The sequence below is a fragment of the Aethalodelphis obliquidens genome, unplaced genomic scaffold, assembly GCF_003676395.1.
Source record: "Aethalodelphis obliquidens isolate GAN/ISIS:26980383/991018 unplaced genomic scaffold, ASM367639v1 scaffold20, whole genome shotgun sequence".
Taxonomy (NCBI): Eukaryota; Metazoa; Chordata; class Mammalia; order Artiodactyla; family Delphinidae; genus Aethalodelphis; species Aethalodelphis obliquidens.
Window position 1 is genome coordinate 11974716 of NW_020837964.1, and position 18119 is coordinate 11992834.

The 18119-nt window shown below is 39.7% G+C and overlaps 1 protein-coding gene and 1 long non-coding RNA gene across 2 annotated transcripts in view; one reads left to right on the forward strand and one right to left on the reverse strand.

The window, feature by feature from the left end:
- Positions 1 to 7967, reverse strand: part of LOC113627055 (uncharacterized) — an 82253-nt gene extending 74286 nt beyond the window's left edge. Inside the window, exons 1-2 of the long non-coding RNA XR_003435414.1 lie at positions 7717 to 7967; positions 617 to 717 (exon numbers count right to left, since the gene is read on the reverse strand). This is a non-coding gene — a long non-coding RNA (uncharacterized LOC113627055). The remainder of the gene's footprint in view (positions 1 to 616; positions 718 to 7716) is intronic.
- A 4967-nt stretch (positions 7968 to 12934) lies between these two features.
- Positions 12935 to 17361, forward strand: DUXB (double homeobox B; the record flags this gene model as incomplete). Its single annotated transcript, XM_027119912.1, is given in 7 exon segments — positions 12935 to 13105; positions 15078 to 15123; positions 15126 to 15182; positions 15550 to 15666; positions 15669 to 15700; positions 16780 to 16870; positions 17108 to 17361. Coding segments are annotated over 7 exon segments (768 nt in total), but the record flags the coding sequence as incomplete, so codon positions are not given.
- Positions 17362 to 18119: the final 758 nt, after the last annotated feature.

Below are 18119 nucleotides of genomic sequence, written 5' to 3' on the forward strand. Positions count from 1 at the left end.
TTACCCAAGGATCTGAAATTGTCTCCCAGGTCATTAGCATCCCAGCCATGGCAGCTTAACCAATTTATTCCTGGGAAAAGGTTGCTAGTGTGTCATGATTATACGCATATGAAACAGTTCTGAAAAGGACCCCAGGACTGAATAAGAAATATATTTCACGTGTACTCAGTTTCATTATATTAAAGTCTCTATTCTTGGGGATTTCACATTTTATTTGAACTTCTTAATTTGAATGTTAGAAATAAAATATAGGGAAGGATAAATTAGGAGTTTGGTATTAACATATACACATTCCTATATATAAAATGGGTAACCAACAAGGACCTACTGCATAGCACAGGGAACTATACTCAGTATTTTGCAATAACCTATAAGGGAAAACAATCTGAAAAAATATATATATAATATATATATAAAATATATATAACCTACTGTAACCCTGATGAACATCTACATTCTCATTCCCTACATTTACATATATAAAATATATATATCAAACTGAATCACTGTGCTGCACACCTGAAACTAACACAACATGGTAAATCAACTATACTTCAATTTTTTAAAGTAATAATTTTTTGAATAAAATATAATTAATATATTAAAACCTACTTACATGTCTTCCTGAAGCACCCAGACAGCAAGCGGCCTCAGATTTTAGAACAGCAGAATTCAGTGGTATGTTGATTTTTATCAAGAGGAAAGTAGCATGAAGATCTTGGAAAACCAGAATGATGTTAAAGCATTAGAAGAATAGAAGGGTAGCTTTAAATGATATAATAATTATAATTTTAATGAGTAAATAATTAACAAAAGTTAAACATGAATTATAATTTAATGTTCTAATGGTAAACATACAGTAAATTTCAATTTTCTTAACATTATATCATCTGGGCTTATAATATTGATATTGGGTTATGAAATAATTATTATTTCTCTAATCATAAAATTTATTTTATAAATATAATAAATATGTAGTATTATTAAAATATTAATAGAAACTTAATTTTGAATTTAAAATGTTTTATTAACACCAATATTACATTAGTGATGGATAAAATATTATATTTTCATATTCTTTTAGGGCAATACTTTCCAAGTTTATAATTAATACTTATATAGAATCATATATAGTATCTGTTGGCCAATAAATAAAGTGATGTTCCTTACACTGATGTCATTTTCCATTTGACTGAACAAAGAAAGTGAATGTACTCCCTCTGGTGAGAGCACCAGAATCACAACTAACTGCTGAACAATCATCGACAGGAAGACGCTGGAACTCCCCAAAAAAGATACCCCACATCCAAAGACAAAGGAGAAGCCACAATGAGACAGTAGGAGGGGCGCAATCACAATAAAATCATATCCCATAACTGCCGGGTGGGTGACTCACAGACTGGAGAACACTTATATCACAGAAGTCCACCCACTGGAGGGAAGGTTCTGAGCCCCACGTCACGCTTCCCAACCTGGGGGTCAGGCAATGGGAGGAGGAATTCCTAGAGAATCAGACTTAGAAGGCTAGCGGGATTTGATGGCAGGACTTTGACAGGACTGGGAGAAACAGAGACTCCACTCTTGGAGGGCACACACAAAGTAGTGTGCGCATTGGGACCCAGGGGAAGGAGCAGTGACCCCACAGGAGACTGAACCAGACCTCACTGCTGGTGTTGGAGGGTCTCCTGCAGAGGCGGGGAGTGGCTGTGTCTCACTGTGAGGACGGGGACACTGGTGGGAGAGGTTCTGGGAAGTACTCCTTGGTGTGAGCCATCCCAGAGTCTGCCATTGGTCCCACGAAAGAGCCTGGGCAGGCTCCACTGTTGGGTCACCTCAGGTCAAACAACCAACAGGGAGGGAACCCAGCCCCACCCATCAGCAGACAACAGGATTAAAGTTTTACTGAGCTCTGCCAACCAAAGCAACAGCCACCTCTATCCACCACCAGTCCCTCCCATCAGGAAACTTGCACAAGTCTCTTAGGTAGCCTCATCCATCAGAGGGCAGACAGCAAAAGCAAGAAGAACTACAATCCTGCAGCCTGTGGAACGAAAACCACATTCACAGAAAGACAGACAAAATGAAAAGGCAAAGGACTTTGTACCAGATGAAGGAGCAAGATGAAACCCCAGAAAAACAACTAAATGAACAACCTTCATAGTCAACCTTCCAGAAAAATAATTCAGAATAATTATAGTGAAGATGATCCAGGACCTCGGAAAAAGAATGGAGGCAAAGATCGAGAAGATGCAAGAAATGTTTAACAAACAACTACAAGAATTAAAGAACAAACAAACAGAGATGAACAGTACAATAACTGAAATGAAAAATGCACTAGAAGGAATCAACAGCAGAATAACTGAGGCATAAGAATGGATAAGTGACCTGGAAGACAGAATGGTGGAATTCACTGTGGCAGAACAGAATAAAGAAAAAAGAATGAAAAGAAATGAAGACAGCCTAAGAGACCTCTGGGACAACATTAAACACAACAACATTCACATTATAGGGGTCCACAAGGAGAAGAGAGAAAGGACCCGAGAAAATATTTGAAGAGATTATAGTCGAAAAGTTACCTAACATGGGAAAGGAAACAGCCACCCAAGTCCAGGAAGCACAGAGAGTCCCATACAGGATAAACCCAAGGAGAAATACAACAAGACACATGGTAATCAAATTGACAAAAATTAAACACAAAGGAAAAATTGAAAGCAGCAAGGGAAAAACGACAAATAACATAGAAGGGAACTCCCATAAGGTTAACAGCTGATTTCTCAGCAGAAACTCTACAAGCCAGAAGGGAGTGCCATGACATATTTAAAGTGATGAAAGGGAAGAACCTACAACCAAGATTGCTCTACGCTGCAAGGATCTCATTCACATTTGATAGAGAAATCAAGAGCTTTACAGACAAGCAAAAGCTAAGAGAATTCACCACCACCAAACCAGCTCTAAAATAAATGCTAAAGGAACTTCTCTAAGTGGGAAACACAAGGGAAGAAAAAGACCTACAAAAACAAACACAAAACAATTAAGAAAATGGTAATAGGAACATACGTATCAATAATTACCTTAAACATAAATGGATTAAATACTCCAACCAAAAAACACAGGCTCACTGAATGGATACAAAAACAAGACCCATACATATGCTGTCTAAAAGAGACCCACTTCAGACCTAGGGACACATACAGACTGAAAGTGAGGGGATGTAAAAAGATATTCAATGCAAATGCAAATCAAAAGAAAGCTGCAGGGGCTTCCCTGGTGGCACAGTGATTGAGAGTCTGCCTGCCAATGCAGGGGACACAGGTTCGTGCCCTGGTCTGGGAAGATCCCACATGCCGTGGAGCAGCTGGGCCCGTGAGCCATGGCCGCTGAGCCTGCGCGTCCGGAGCCTGTGCTCTGCAACAGGAGAGGCCACAACAGTGAGAGGCTCACGTACCAGAAAAAAAGAAAGCTGGAGTAGCAATACTCATATCAGATAAAATAAACTTTAAAATAAAGAATGTTAGAAGAGACAAGGAGGGACACTACATAATGATCAAAGGATCAATCCAAGAAGAAGATATAACAATTATAAATATATATGTACCCAACATAGGAGCACCTCAATACCTAAGGCAACTGCTAACAGCTATAAAAGAGGAAACTGACAGTAACACAATAATAGTGGGGGATTTTAACACCTCACTTACACCAATGGACAGATCATCCAAACAGAAAATTAATAAGGAAACACAAGCTTTAAATGACACAATAGACCAGATAGATTTCATTGATATGTATAGGACATTCCACCCCAAAACAGCAGATTACACTTTCTTCTCAAGTGCCCATGGAACATTCTCCAGGACTGAACACATCACGGGTCACAAATCAAGTAGCTTCAAGATGGTGAAAGAGGGCTTCCCTCGTGGTGCAGTGGTTGAGAGTCCTCCTGCCGATGCAGGGGACACAGGTTCGTGCCCCGGTCTAGGAAGGTCCCACATGCTGCGGAGTGGCTAGGCCCATGAGCCATGGGCGCTGAGCCTGCACGTCCAGAGACTGTGCTCCGCAATGGGAGAGGCCACAACAGTGAGAGGCCCGTGTACTGAAAAAAAAAAAAAAAAAAAAAAAACTATGGGATGCAGCAAAAGCAGTTCTAAGAGGGAAGTTTATAGCAATACAATCCTATCTTAAGAAACAAGAAACATCTCAAATAAACAACCTAACCTTGCACCTAAAGCAATTAGAGAAAGAAGAACAAAAAAAACCCAAACTTAGCAGAAGGAAAGAAATCATAAAGATCAGATCAGAAATAAATGAAAAAGAAATGAAGGAAACAATAGCAAAGATCAATAAAAATATTTGCAAATGAAGCAACTGACAAAGGATTAATCTCCAAAATTTACAAGCAGCTCATGCAGCTCAATATCAAAAAAAACAAACAACCCAATCCAAAAATGGGCAGAAGACCTAAACAGACATTTCTCCAAAGAAGATATACAGATTGCCAACATGAAAGAAGCTCAACATCATTAATCATTAGAGAAATGCAAATCAAAACTACAATGAGATATCATCTCACACCGGTCATAATGGCCATCATGAAAAAATGTACAAACAATAAATGCTGGAGAAGGTGTGGAGAAAAGGGAACCCTCCTGCACTGTTGGTGGGAATGTAAATTGATACAGCCACTATGGAGAATGGTATGGAGGGTCCTCAAGAAACTACAAATAGAGCTACCATATGACCCAGCAATCCCGCTATTGGGTATATACCCTGAGAAAACCATAATTCAAAAAGAGTCATATACCACAATGTTCACTGTGGCTCTATTTACAATAGCCAGGAGATGGAAGCAACCTAAGTGTCCATCGACAGATGAATGGATAAAGAAGATGTGGCACATATATACAATGGAATATTACTTAGCCATAAAAGGAAACGAAATTGAGTTATTTGTAGTGAGGTGGATGGACCTAGAGTCTGTCATACAGAGTGAAGTAAGTCAGAAAGAGAAAAACAAATACCGTATGCTAACACATATATATGGAATCTAAAAAAAAGTGGTCATGAAGAACCTAGGGGTAAGAGGGAATAAAGACACAGACCTACTAGAAAATGACTTGAGGATATGGGAAGGGGGAAGGGTAAGCTGTGACAAAGTGAGAGAGTGGCATGGACATATATACACTACCAAATGTAAAATTGATAGCTAGTAGGAAGCAGCCGCATAGCACAGGGAGATCAGCTTGGTGCGTTCTGACCACTAGAGGGGTGGGCTAGGGAGGGTGGGAGGTAGGGAGACGCAAGAGGGAAGAGATATGGGGACATTTGTATATGTATAACTGATTCATTTTGTTATACAGCAGAAACTAACACACCATTGTAAAGCAATTATACTCCAATAAAGATGTTAAAAAAAAAAAAAAAAACAACGGAGCTGGAGGAATCAGGCTCCCTGACTTCAGACTATACTACAAAGCTACAGTAATCAAGACAATATGGTACTGGCACAAAAACAGAAATATAGATCAATGGAACAGGATAGAAAGCCCAGAGATAAACCCACGCACCTGTGGCCAACTAATCTATGAAAAAGGAGGCAAGGATATACAATGGAGAAAAGAAAGTCTCTTCAATAAGTGGTGCTGGGAGAACTGGACAGCTACATGTAAAAGAATGAAATTAGAACACTCCCTAACACCATACACAAAAATAAACTCAAAATGGATTAGAGGCCTAAATGTAAGACTGGACACTATAAAACTCTTAGAGGAAAACATAGGAAGAACACTCTTAGACATAAATCACAGCAAGATCTTTTTTGACCCACCCCCTAGAGAAATGGAAATAAAAACAAAAATAAACAATGGGACCTAATGAAACTTAAAAGTTTTTGCACAGTAAGGGAAACTACAAACAAGATGAAAAGACAACCCTCCGAATGGGAGAAAATATTTGCAAACTAATCAACGGACAAAGGATTAATCTCCAAAATATATAAACAACTCATGCAGCTCGATATTAAAAAAACAAACAACCCAATCCAAAAATGGGCAGAAGACCTAAATAGACATTTCTCCAAAGAAGACATACAGATGGCCGAGAAGCACATGAAAAGCTGCTCAACATCACTAATTATTAGAGAAATGCAAATCAAAACTACAATGAGGTATCACCTCACACCAGTTAGAATGGGCATCATCAGAAAATCTACAAACAACAAATGCTGGAGAGGGTATGGAGAAAAGGGAACCCTCTTGCACTGTTGGTGGGAATGTAAATTGATACAGCCACTATGGAGAACAGTATGGAGGTTCCTTAAAAAACTAAAAATAGAATTACCATATGATCCAGCAATCCAACTACTGGGCATATACCCAGAGAAAACCATAATTCAAAAAGACACATGCACCCCAATGTTCACTGCAGCACTATTTACAATAGCCAGGACATGGAAGCAACCTAAGTGCCCATCGACAGATGAATGGATAAAGAAGATGCAGTAAATATATACAATGGAATATCACTCAGCCATAAAAAGGAACGAAATTGGGTCATTTGTAGAGACGTGGATGGATCTAGAGACTGCCATACAGAATGAAGTAAGTCAGAAAGAGAAAAACAAATATCGTATATTAACACATATATGTGGAACCTAGAAAAATGGTACAGATGAACCAGTGTGCAGGGCAGAAATTGAGACACAGATGCAGAGAACAAATGTATGGACACCTAGCGGAGAAAGTGGCGGAGGGGGGAGGGTGTGATGAATTGGGAGATTGGGATTGACATATATATACCAATATGTATAAAATGGATAACTAATAAGAACCTGCTGTTTTTTAAAAATTAAATAAAATAAAATTCAAAGAAAGAAAAGAAAGTGAATAACTTCGAAATGAATGGATGTTTTTGAGATATTTGTTGTTTTGTTTTGTTTTTTGTTTTTGCGGGACGCGGGCCTCTCACTGCTGTGGCCTCTCCCACCGCGGAGCACAGGCCCCGGACGCGCAGGCCTAGCAGCCATGGCCCACGGGCCCAGCCACTCCGCGGCATGCAGGATCCTCCCGGACCGGGGCACAAACCCGCGTCCCCTGTGCCGGCAGGCGGACTCCCTACCACTGCGCCACCAGGGAAGCCCTGGTCTTCACTTTTTAATAAACAAATAGATTAGAATCTGGGTAACTAAATCCAGAAAGGTCATTGTTTTACTTTCTTCCTAAAGTACAAATAAACATCTTCTCCAGGATTAAGGAAACACTTGGACAGATTCACTCTTTTCTCCCACACGTAGGCAACATCCCAAGTCTCTATCCCCTAAATCCAAGAGATTCCTTCATTTTCTGCACATCAGATGACCACATGAGCAAACAGCTTCCCATGATTTTCATCATGGTGGGTCCTGTCCTATGTACGGTACCTCCTTAGGCTTCACACCTGACACAAGGACAAGTCCCTTGGAATTCTTCATTTAGAAAATGGATTTCATGCCCTTCTAAATTTCACAAAAATTTACTGAAGTTGAAAAAAACAGGGTTGGGGGAGGCTATTAAACAAAATTATAACAAATGGGTTTCTGGAAATGTTCAGATAATTGTTTTTTTTTAAAAAAAGACAACTCTGGTCATAGAACTTAAAGATACAAAAAGCAAATTTGTATATCCATCACCTTAGTCTCAATTATGTCATTGTAATACGTGACCTTAAACACTAATGACCCACCTATTTCTCACTCATCCTTCTGGGATTCAGGTTAATGGTATCATTATCTAGGACCAAGAAGGCGCATGGTAGTGAGAAGAGAACGATGGCCCCAAAGATGGAGGATTCTGCTCAGAGATGGCACAGGCTGCCTCATTAAATCCATTCATATTTCACTGGCTGAAAGAAATCACAAGGCAAAGACTGAAATCAACAATTTGGAAAGTATAAGCCTTTTGGAAGACATGGCCTGATTGGGCTGGTGCCATGAAATATTCAGTCCCTATAAAATATATTGCACGGGGGCTTCCCTGGTGGCGCAGTGGTTAAGAATCCGCCTGCCAATGCAGGGGACATGGGTTCAAGCCCTGGTCCGGGAAGATCCCACATGCCACGGGGCAACTAAGCCCGTGAGCCACAACTACTGAGCTGGCGTGCCTGGAGCCCGTGCTCCACAACAAGAGAAGCCACCGCAGTGAGAAGCCCCTGCTCCCGCAACTATAGAAAGCCCGTGGGCAGCAACGAGGATCCAACGCAGCCAAAATAAATAAATAAAATGTATTTAAATAAATAAAATATATTGCACGGGACTTTCCTGGTGGCACACTGGTTAAGAATCCACCTGCCAATGCAGGGGACACGGGTTCGATCCCTGGTCCAGGAAGATTCCACATGCCGCGGAGCAACTAAGCCCATGAGCCACAAATACTGAGCCTGCACTCTAGAGCCTGTGAGCCACAGCTACTGAGCCCACATGCTGCAATTACTGAAGCCCATGTGCCTAGAGCCCGTGCTCTGCAGCAAGAGAAGCCACAGTAATAAGAAGCCCACGCACCGCAACAAAGTGTAGCCCCCGCTCACCACAACTAGAGAAGGCCCGCACGGAGCAACGAAGACCCAACACAGCCAAAAATCAATCAATCAATAAATAAAATTTTTAAAAAAAGAAATGACTTTTTAAATTTTTTTTTATTTATTTATATTGCAGTCCATCTATTTGGTCAAAATTATTGGCTTCTATCCCTAAAGTACACAGAATAATCTTACCCTTCTCCACCAGGCACAGTATGAAAGATTTTTCCAAACGCAGTTAGGACTCAAAGCCCAACACCTCCATTCACACTCAAAGCAGCTGAAAGATCCAGATATAACTCTTCCTCATCAAAATATCAAAGAACAAAAGCCCATGCTATGAGCTAGTTGGAACATGGACTGGATCAACGTAATATCTTGCCATGATATGGAAGAAGAGGAGGGACACTGCACCCATTGAAACGTAGCAACAGCAAGATTCAGATGGGGGGATGTTTTGAGGAAGAGCTCCCTTTAGCTGAGAATGCTTTTCCCCCTAGTTAGGTCAATGTCTGATCCTAGATGAAGTCCTTACACCAGATACTTGGATGTCTTCTATGTTGCTTGGCCTCATTTGTAGGGCTATAGAGGCTATACCTCTTTGAGGGTTTTACCATCTGGATATAATATGAGGGGGTGCAGTTCACAAAATATTGTTTTTATCCAAGCTAAGTTTCTTTTAGTTAAAGCATGTGAATTTTCTGGTAATCCCACACATATATGTCAACAAAGAAAAACACACACAATTAAAGATGAATTAATCTATCTAATTATATCTATTTCCAGGTGCAATTAGCCCATCCCCCAATTCATTGTGCCTAATATTTCTGTTTCTCATCTTAAATATCTTGAGTTTATCAGTGTCTGTGGCAAAAGCACATACCATTTTTTTTCTGGTGGCAGTTTATAGTAATGCTGTCTTAAATAATAGAAGAATGATTGGTAGAAGTTATAATGCAATCACTGCTTTAAACCAAAGGTTTTAAGCCACAACCCAGGTTTTATTTTTGCTTTTTTTTAACTGTGTAAACTTTTTGTTAGAAAATATGTCTCCAAGTTCGTATTTCCTCATATAAATGATACAAAGTCTGCCTGTACACGTTATCTTGCAGTTCATACAATCTTTCTATCCCCTTCCATTTTTCCTGTTAAGGAACACATTTCTTTCTGAGCTCATTTCTCTCTAGCTGTTCCCAAGGCAATAGTAGCCAAGAGCACATGAGTCTTGACAGAGATATTCTGTTGTCCTTAAGTCAAGGCATAGAATATTTGTCGCATTTCCTGCCTTCCAGTTTTTCACAGCTGACGTTTACCAGAAAAAATTTACAGCAGCAAAATTTACAGTTGCCATCTTTTCAGGATTCAATAAATTTTTCCATCACCCATGGTCTAGCCCCATGACAAATCCACATATATATTTTTTTCTTGTTAAAGTCATCACTTCAAAGTAAATAATTTAATAATTGTATCAGATGATTGTATTCAACCAGAGAAGCAGAATCAGTGTGTATGTGGAGATTTATTGCAAGGAACTGGCTTACCTGACTGCAGAGAAGCCTTGGCAAGTCTAAAATCCGTAAGGCAGATTAGAACTCTTGGGCAAGAGCTGATGCATCTATCAATAGGCAGAATTTCTTCCTCTCAGTGAAGCCTTCACTCAGTCCTTCTGGCCTCTCAGATGATTGACTTAGGCCCACCCAGATTATATAGGATAATCTCCCTTAGTCAAGTGATTATGAACTTTAATCACATCTACAAAATACCTTCACAGAAACTCCAAGTAGGTGAGTGTTTGAATTACTAGGGTCTGTAGCCTAGCCATACTGACACAAAACTGACCAGCTCTGTCCATACCTTGTCAACCTGGAAACCATACACATCTCCTGAAACCATAAATAATTTCCAAATAAAGATAATAACAAAGTGGTATTTCTGCCTAATATGGTGCAACTATCATGCCTACAAGAGAAACATGCTAATCCTTTCCCCAAAGAGGATGCAACATCCTTGGCTGATGTGAATACTTCTCTTTTGATGCCCCTTAAATACGGTGATTTAATGTTAACTATTATTAATACATCTTATATTGGATCATCAGGGAATAAGAGCAGGAAGAAAGCAAAATATTTTGTTAATATTTATACAAACATATTCATAATGCAATCCTCATAATTAGTATAACCTCATTTATGCAAATGGTCACATGGTAATAGCTGGTATTTGTAACTTTTCTTCTGTTAGGGAACCGTTGACCAAAACTGCCCGCCTTGGCCAGGTATGATAACCGCTTACCTGAGTTGTCTCACAATAGGAGGTCCTGATAAAGAATGAAGTGCAACTAACCAGAATTCAGGAGGGGCCAAAAGGAGGAGGGAGGAGACGATGTGTCCTGCCAACCTCCCAGAAGCCCTCACGCTGAAATCCATCTTGACTGAGAGATGGGTGCACCACCAGGAAGGACCCTGAGTCAGACGAAACATGGGCCAATCAAGATGACCGGCCAGAGACAACCTGGAAACTAACCCCATTACCATAAAACCTGAGACAATGAGCCCCACAGGGTCCTGCTCAGTTTCAGTACCAACATCTGTATCATTTAGTGTTCAATCAGAGAAACAGAATCAGTAGCATTCTGAACTCAAGTCACACAGGGAACTTGTGAAATTATATACATACTTGTGTGTGTACATACATACATACACATACACAAATAAAGACATTTATTAAATGGAAATGGCTTATACAATTGTGGGGACTGGCTAGGCAAGAATGAGATTTCTAGGGTAGGCCCTTTGGAAGGGCAGGCTGAAAGTCTCTGGCAGGAGATGAAGCTGCTGTCCATAGGCGTGATTTCTTTTCCTTTAGGAATACACCCAGATTTGCTCTTAAGACTTTTCGCTGATTGCATCAGCCCCACCCAGATTATCGAGGATAATCTCCTTTACTTAAATCCAACTGATTATATAATTCAATTTATAGAATACCTTCACAGCAACACCTAGATCAGTGTTTTTTTTAATAACTGTGGAATATAGAATAGCCAAGGTAACACATAAACCATACTAACAATAATGGAAAGAAATTTGTTTCAGTAAGGGCTAAGGAAAACAGGGAGCCTAAAAGTGAATAGGAATATCGATCTAATATTAAAATAATATCATCAAGCCAAAATAATTAAGAAACAGGAGTACTAAAAATTATAGAGAACAAAGCATATATTATAATATATATTGATACATACATATGTACTATGTAAAGTAGAAAGCACAGATTCTAAGTCATATTTGGGGAGATATTATAATAGATGCAAAATTAGAATCTGTATTTCCTCTTAACCTGATTACTTCAACTCTCTTCTGAAAAGTGTTAAATATTTAAATTAAATATTTATTAAATTAAATATTTAATGAAGGGATTAAATAGGAGGGTATTTAAGAAATGGGTGGGTCGCTCTGGGTGTTTTATAAATCCTGTGTCTTGCTTAGTTGTCCACTCATCTCTGCAGAATCTGGATACCTCTTCCCAAGATGGATTTGAACAGCACTGCAAGTGGTAAATTCCCATCTGTGTTTTGCTCTCTTCTTTGATAATGCCACATGCTTTGTTTATTTTCCAGAGTTTATAAAAAGTAAAATCCCAATTATGATTAGAGGAATAGGTTGTTGAAACAGGGGCTGTTTTGCAGTGATAAGTTGTATCAGGGGATTGATGGGTGCTTTGAAGTGAGAGAATGCAATTTCAAATTTAAGAGACAGCCGTGAGTCCCATATGTGGGTTTTCAAAAGTCTTAAAGTTAACACTTTAAATGGAGAAAAATATATATGGAATACATAATATTTTATGTTTAGTTTATATCTAATAATTTAACATTTTATATTTATTTAAATGTATTTTATCATAAAGTATCAGTTTTGTGTATTGTATTTAATTTATCCTTTTAATGTTTTTCTTGTTTTTGTTTTAATGTTTTACTTGTTTCATTTATTTCCATTTATTTTCCTAACTCCTATTTTCTTTGCATGTAATTTTGTGGATTTCTAGTAACTTCTTCCTTTGGTAACTCAGAGATGACAGACTGTCATTTTTTCTATTATATATATATTTGACCTGTATGTCTCCAATTTTTTCTTTTGGCCACGCCGGGCTGCTTGTGGGATCTTAGTTTCCCAACCAAGGATTGAACCCAGGCCCTTGGCAGTGAGAGCATGGAGCCCAAACCACTGGACCACCAGGGAATTCCCATGTCTCCAATTTAGAATGACTTTAGGTATATCCCTAAAGTAAAAATACAGAATAATCATTGGATTTACAGACTTTCAACCTGAAGTAAGATACATGCTCACCCAGTTTTTAATCCATAAACATATCCTTCATAATTCTCCCCATTTTCTCTTCATCAGACATACTATTACAAAAAGAAACCTGGCAAGGCAAGATTATTTACAACCAGAGTCAAAAGAATATCCTCCAAGCATGGTTTGAACATGACGCTTACCCTGAAAAAGCTAACAGGAAACAACTGGCCAAGGAAATTGGCATTCCAGAATCTAAAATTCAGGTTAGTATCAGGTTTCTATTTCATTATCTGTCAGGTTCAAGGTAAAGAGAAAGGCCAAGCTTAGCACTGGCAGGTGATTCTCTTATGTTGGGTATGTTTCCTAAAGGTTTTTCCTGTTAAATAATATTTAAAACAAAATAAAAACAAGAATTACCTCTTTTACCAATGGTAGAAAACTGTTACTTCTTTTACCAATTGGTTGGGGGCATTCACTCTTGGAGAAAAGAATATACTGGTTGAGGCTCTCCAATAGGAGATAGTTAAATCAACTTCTGAGATTTAGAGATTATAGGAAATTGGATCACTATGATAATGCTATGGTATCAAGTACTGGAATATATACTGCAGAATAATGATTAATATATAATTATGAGGAAACTGTGGGGTAAGCACTCATGTAAATTCTCAAGCTAGTTTTTTTTTTTACTAATATCTGAAATGTGATTCATACACAGGAGTGTATGAAATAAAATCCCATATTGTATCATTTTGAATAGAACTACTGATGTAAAAATAAAAATAAACTGGATTTCTTCGTCAGCAAAAAGATAGCTGTAAATAATACAATTATACCAACTGAAACAGTATTGAAATCAATAAAGGTCAATAAAAAAGGTGCTTTCAGAGGAGAATAATGAGTTCAGATTTTTGTTATCAAAAATAGTCTCCAGGGGCTTCCCTGGTGGCGCAGTGGTTGAGAGTCCGCCTGCCGATGCAGGGGACACAGGTTCGTACCCCGGTCCGGGAGGATCCCACATGCCGTGGAAAGGCTGGGCTCGTGTGCCATGGCCGCTGAGTCTGTGCATCCGGAGCCTGTGCTCCACAACGGGAGAGGCCACAACGGTGAGAGGCCCGCGTACCGCAAAAAAAAAAAAAAAAAGTCTCCAATAAGTCACTATATATAAGGGCATCAGTCTGAGGGGACGCTGGGGAGAAGAAAAGTTCCCCTTTTCTTAATGCATTTGTTTTAGGTGTAGGAAACAGTTTTCCCAAATCCCAGAATAAAGTGCACTTTGGGGGACTATCTAGTGATTAGCTGCATGAGAGGTACTAGGCCCATTTGAACTGAGGTGGAGGATGGCAAGTCCAGGAAACAATGTAGGATGAGGTTGCTTCTGCAACTGTGTTCAGTAACATACTCATTAGTTTCCAGTTTCCACTTGGGCTTAAGACTTCTTATTGGAAAATATTTTTATTAATTAATTTAAAGAATAGATATAACCTTTTAGCACAATGCCTGGGATATGAGTACTACATCAGATATTGGTTATAACTGACACCCTAATCTTACCATGAATTATCAAATTATCAAAATAAAACACTCAGAAATACTTAGAAAGCACCTTGCAATGTCAACTCCAGTAATGAGGAAACAAGCAGAATACAATTGGCTATGTTAGTGATAATAGTTTTAAAGCAAGATATATGGGGTCCCTAGGAGTTTCATTATCTATTGCTGACTATGGGATGAAATAAGTAAAAGTGTAGGTGAGTTAGCCCTGCTCTTGACTATGGCTAATTCTACTGCCCTACATAAAGAAATTCTTTTCTAAGATCAATCCCATATGTATTGTGTATTATGAAATGGTATTCTAATGAAAAGTTGATACAACACAAGGGGGAGAGAGAGAGAGAGAGAGAGAAAGAGAGAGAGAGAGAGAGAGAGAGAGAGAGAGAGAGAGATTGATTGACTTCCTTCGAGAGAACTACACTGTTTTTCTTAAATCAGGGAAATTTATTTTGGATACCCTGAGGATGACCATACAAGAAATGCTAACTTGAGTTGAGAGCAGATTGTATACCATCCTGAATTGTATGCTAATAATAGCATCAATCCCAGGATAATACATCGTCTTTCTCTTAGGGATATTATCCCAAGAGCAGTTGATCAATTCGTTTTGTTTAACTGCATTGATATTTGGAATGACACAGACTGAGTTACATGACTTTCAGGTCGTCTTTTCCCACTCAGATTTGGTTTAAAAACCACAGAGCAAGACAGAGCCGATTGGAGTTCAGCTCCTCCTAGGGGAAGACCAAACCCATGGACAGAACCAGCCTCAGCCTTATACTCAAGGTAAGAACCCACCAGTCCAAATGCAGTTCATTAGTGGGTCCCATTGAGAGGGGAATCAATTCTGCATGTTGTGCCCAAATTCTCCACAAAGAATCCTTAGTTTTGGAGCCAGTTACAGCCTGTTCTGAGTAACCTAAGGTCATCAATATAAGCATGGTCCCACAGTGGCTGGGACAGACGGGTTCTGAGCAAGAAAGGCTTTGGACTTTTTGGTCCTGCTGCTCTGAGCAGGGCAACATCCTCCTCTTCTGTCATCTCAGGGGGATTCAGAGGGAGTAAGAGGTCAGCACTATCTTCCCAAGTTTGAGTTTCCAGCTTGAATGCAAAAATGTCCTAAAAACCCTATTGTCCCTGCGTTCTCTTTTAGAATACTTACCAAAAGGAGCCACACAAGACCACACATCGGTTCCAAGATCTCAATCAAACATTCTAGTTCAAGCCTTCAAGAGGAACCAATTCTTTGATATTGCAAACAGGAAAACACTAGCCAAACAGGCATTCCAGAATCGAGAATTCAAGTAAGTTTTATGTCTATGGCAGCAAATATCCCTAACCCATTAAACGATGTTACCCCGAGTGGTTGCTGGAAAACCTTGACTAACCTAGATTACCACAGCAATCAAGGACAAAGGCCTGGGATAGTAAACACCTGGCATTGCAAGTCACATTCCTGCAAAAGGAAGAATTTTCTAATCAAATTGTCAGTGGTGCATCTATTCAGAATCACCAGCAGCAAAACTGTGGGAAAATGTGAAAATTAATGTCTATTTTGAGAACACTCTCGTTAGGTTTTCTAAAGCTTGGCACTGCTGTCATTTTGGGCCAGACAATTCTTTCTTGGGAGGGGCAGTCCATGCCAGGTATAGTGTTTTTCAGCATTCCTGGCCTCTGCCAACTAGATATCCTGCCCATCTCTCCTTCCCCCACTTTTAACACCCCCAAAAAATCTACAGGCATAGTCAAATAGGGGAACAAAAGCACCCTCATTAGTACCTTCTTCTACCTAAGCTATGGGGATAGTGGTTCCGTATACATTCAACGCTCATGACTAGGAAGCATGTTCATAGGTCTATCAGCACAATGACCCTCATAAACACTTATCTGTGTTTATTAATCCTTATTCAGATTTATACACGTTTACAAGGTATGTATTCCTGTGCAAACACTGATTAATAGGAGGAAAATGTCAACCTCGTCAAGAGACCTTGTTCCCTGATCCATCGTTGAAATTGAAGGGTGGATCCTAAAGCATATGCCTTTTTAGCCAGAGTTTCATCTATAGTTGATTGCTGAATGTGCTATGACCTAAATCTATGTGTTTGTATGTATGTATATGTATACATATACATATATAAACACACATACTTATGCATATGCACATATATACGTGTCCACACACATATGTATATATATACACATACTGAACACATGAACAAGGGCAATTAATTTCATATATATATATATATATGTATAGACACACACACACACACACCTCTTGAGATTTGGGCCTATATAATAGGCCCTTTGCTTTACACAGTTTGAGAACAGCCAGAATCACTTGTCTTATGATATCCATGTCTCTGTTTTTCTCACGGAGATGTGGTTTCAGGACCCAAGATCTCTGTACCCTGGGCAGAGCACAAGTGAGCCTGTGAATTCCTTGGTATATGGCCCAAATGGGAGACCTGGTATGACAGCTCAGCAGCACGAAATTGACCTATGTACTCTCCCAGGCAGATCTCATCATTTTGCTTCCTCCAGTTCTTTCAGCAGGAACCAACCATTTCTACCTGTTCTTCTCCCATCCCACGTATCCTCTGTCCCTTGTGAGATCCAAGGACAAAGTGTCATGATGCAGCCCATGCAGGCTGTGCAGAGAGGAGAGAACTCTCCCTCTACTCTAACACTTGGGAATTATGTGCCAGCACTGCTGACTATGAGAGGAGACCCAAATACTCAGTACCCCTTCTGGCCCCAATACCAAGAACGCCAGGATCACCAAGAACAGACTGACATGGGAGTACTGCAGCTGGAAGACTATTCTCAGCCTCAAGCTGAGCACAAAAAACCACCACCACAGGATCTGAGCCAGGTAGACATATCTTACTTTCTGCAGTGGTGGGATGAGTGCTGCCAGGCTCTGATTGCAGAGCGGGATCCTCAAAAAGGGACCTACTGAGACAGACTGGTGGCCACACCACACAGAGTCAGCTGGAGAACCACCTCATGCCCTCAGCCAACCGCACCAGCAATATACAGAAACCTCAAGAAGCCTTTAGGTCAACTCCTGCCATCCACAGATTGTCAGTAAAAGGTACAAACTTTTTTGAATCCTGATCCACAGGAAGAGGACCCTCCAGGATTTTCAGGTTCTTCTGAACTTTGCAAAGCTCACCAGGGCTTGAGCTTCAGCAGGAAGATAGCATTCTGAACCTGACCAGTCCTCCTTTCTTTGGATGCAGATCACAGCAATTTAAAGAACAATAAATAAGGAGGTCATCCTGTCAGAGGCAAAACTAAAGCAGGGGGAAGGAAAAACCACTTGGAAACCCACATGGAGGTTGTTTTTCTTGTGGGCAGTGGTTATCTTCTATACTCCACTAAGTGAAGGATTGTTTCCAAGCTCCACACTGCCTATGGAAGCACCATGGGCACTAGGTGGTGGACATGTCTGCTGAATTCTTCCAGAAAAAAAGTATTTTACTCAAGAATATGACCTTCTCTCTGTAATCACCATGTCCTCCACGGTCTGGAAAACCCACAAACTGTAACCTAACTCAGGTGAGAATAGATCTCTGAGGGACATATTAGAACTTCTTTCCCTCCTGGCATCATGAGAGGGCAAACTTGAAATTAGTTGATTGTGTAGAAAACGAAGGGATGCTGTACTTCTTGATGATGTGAGCTCATAAAAGTGAGCTTTTCCCCAAAGCTCCG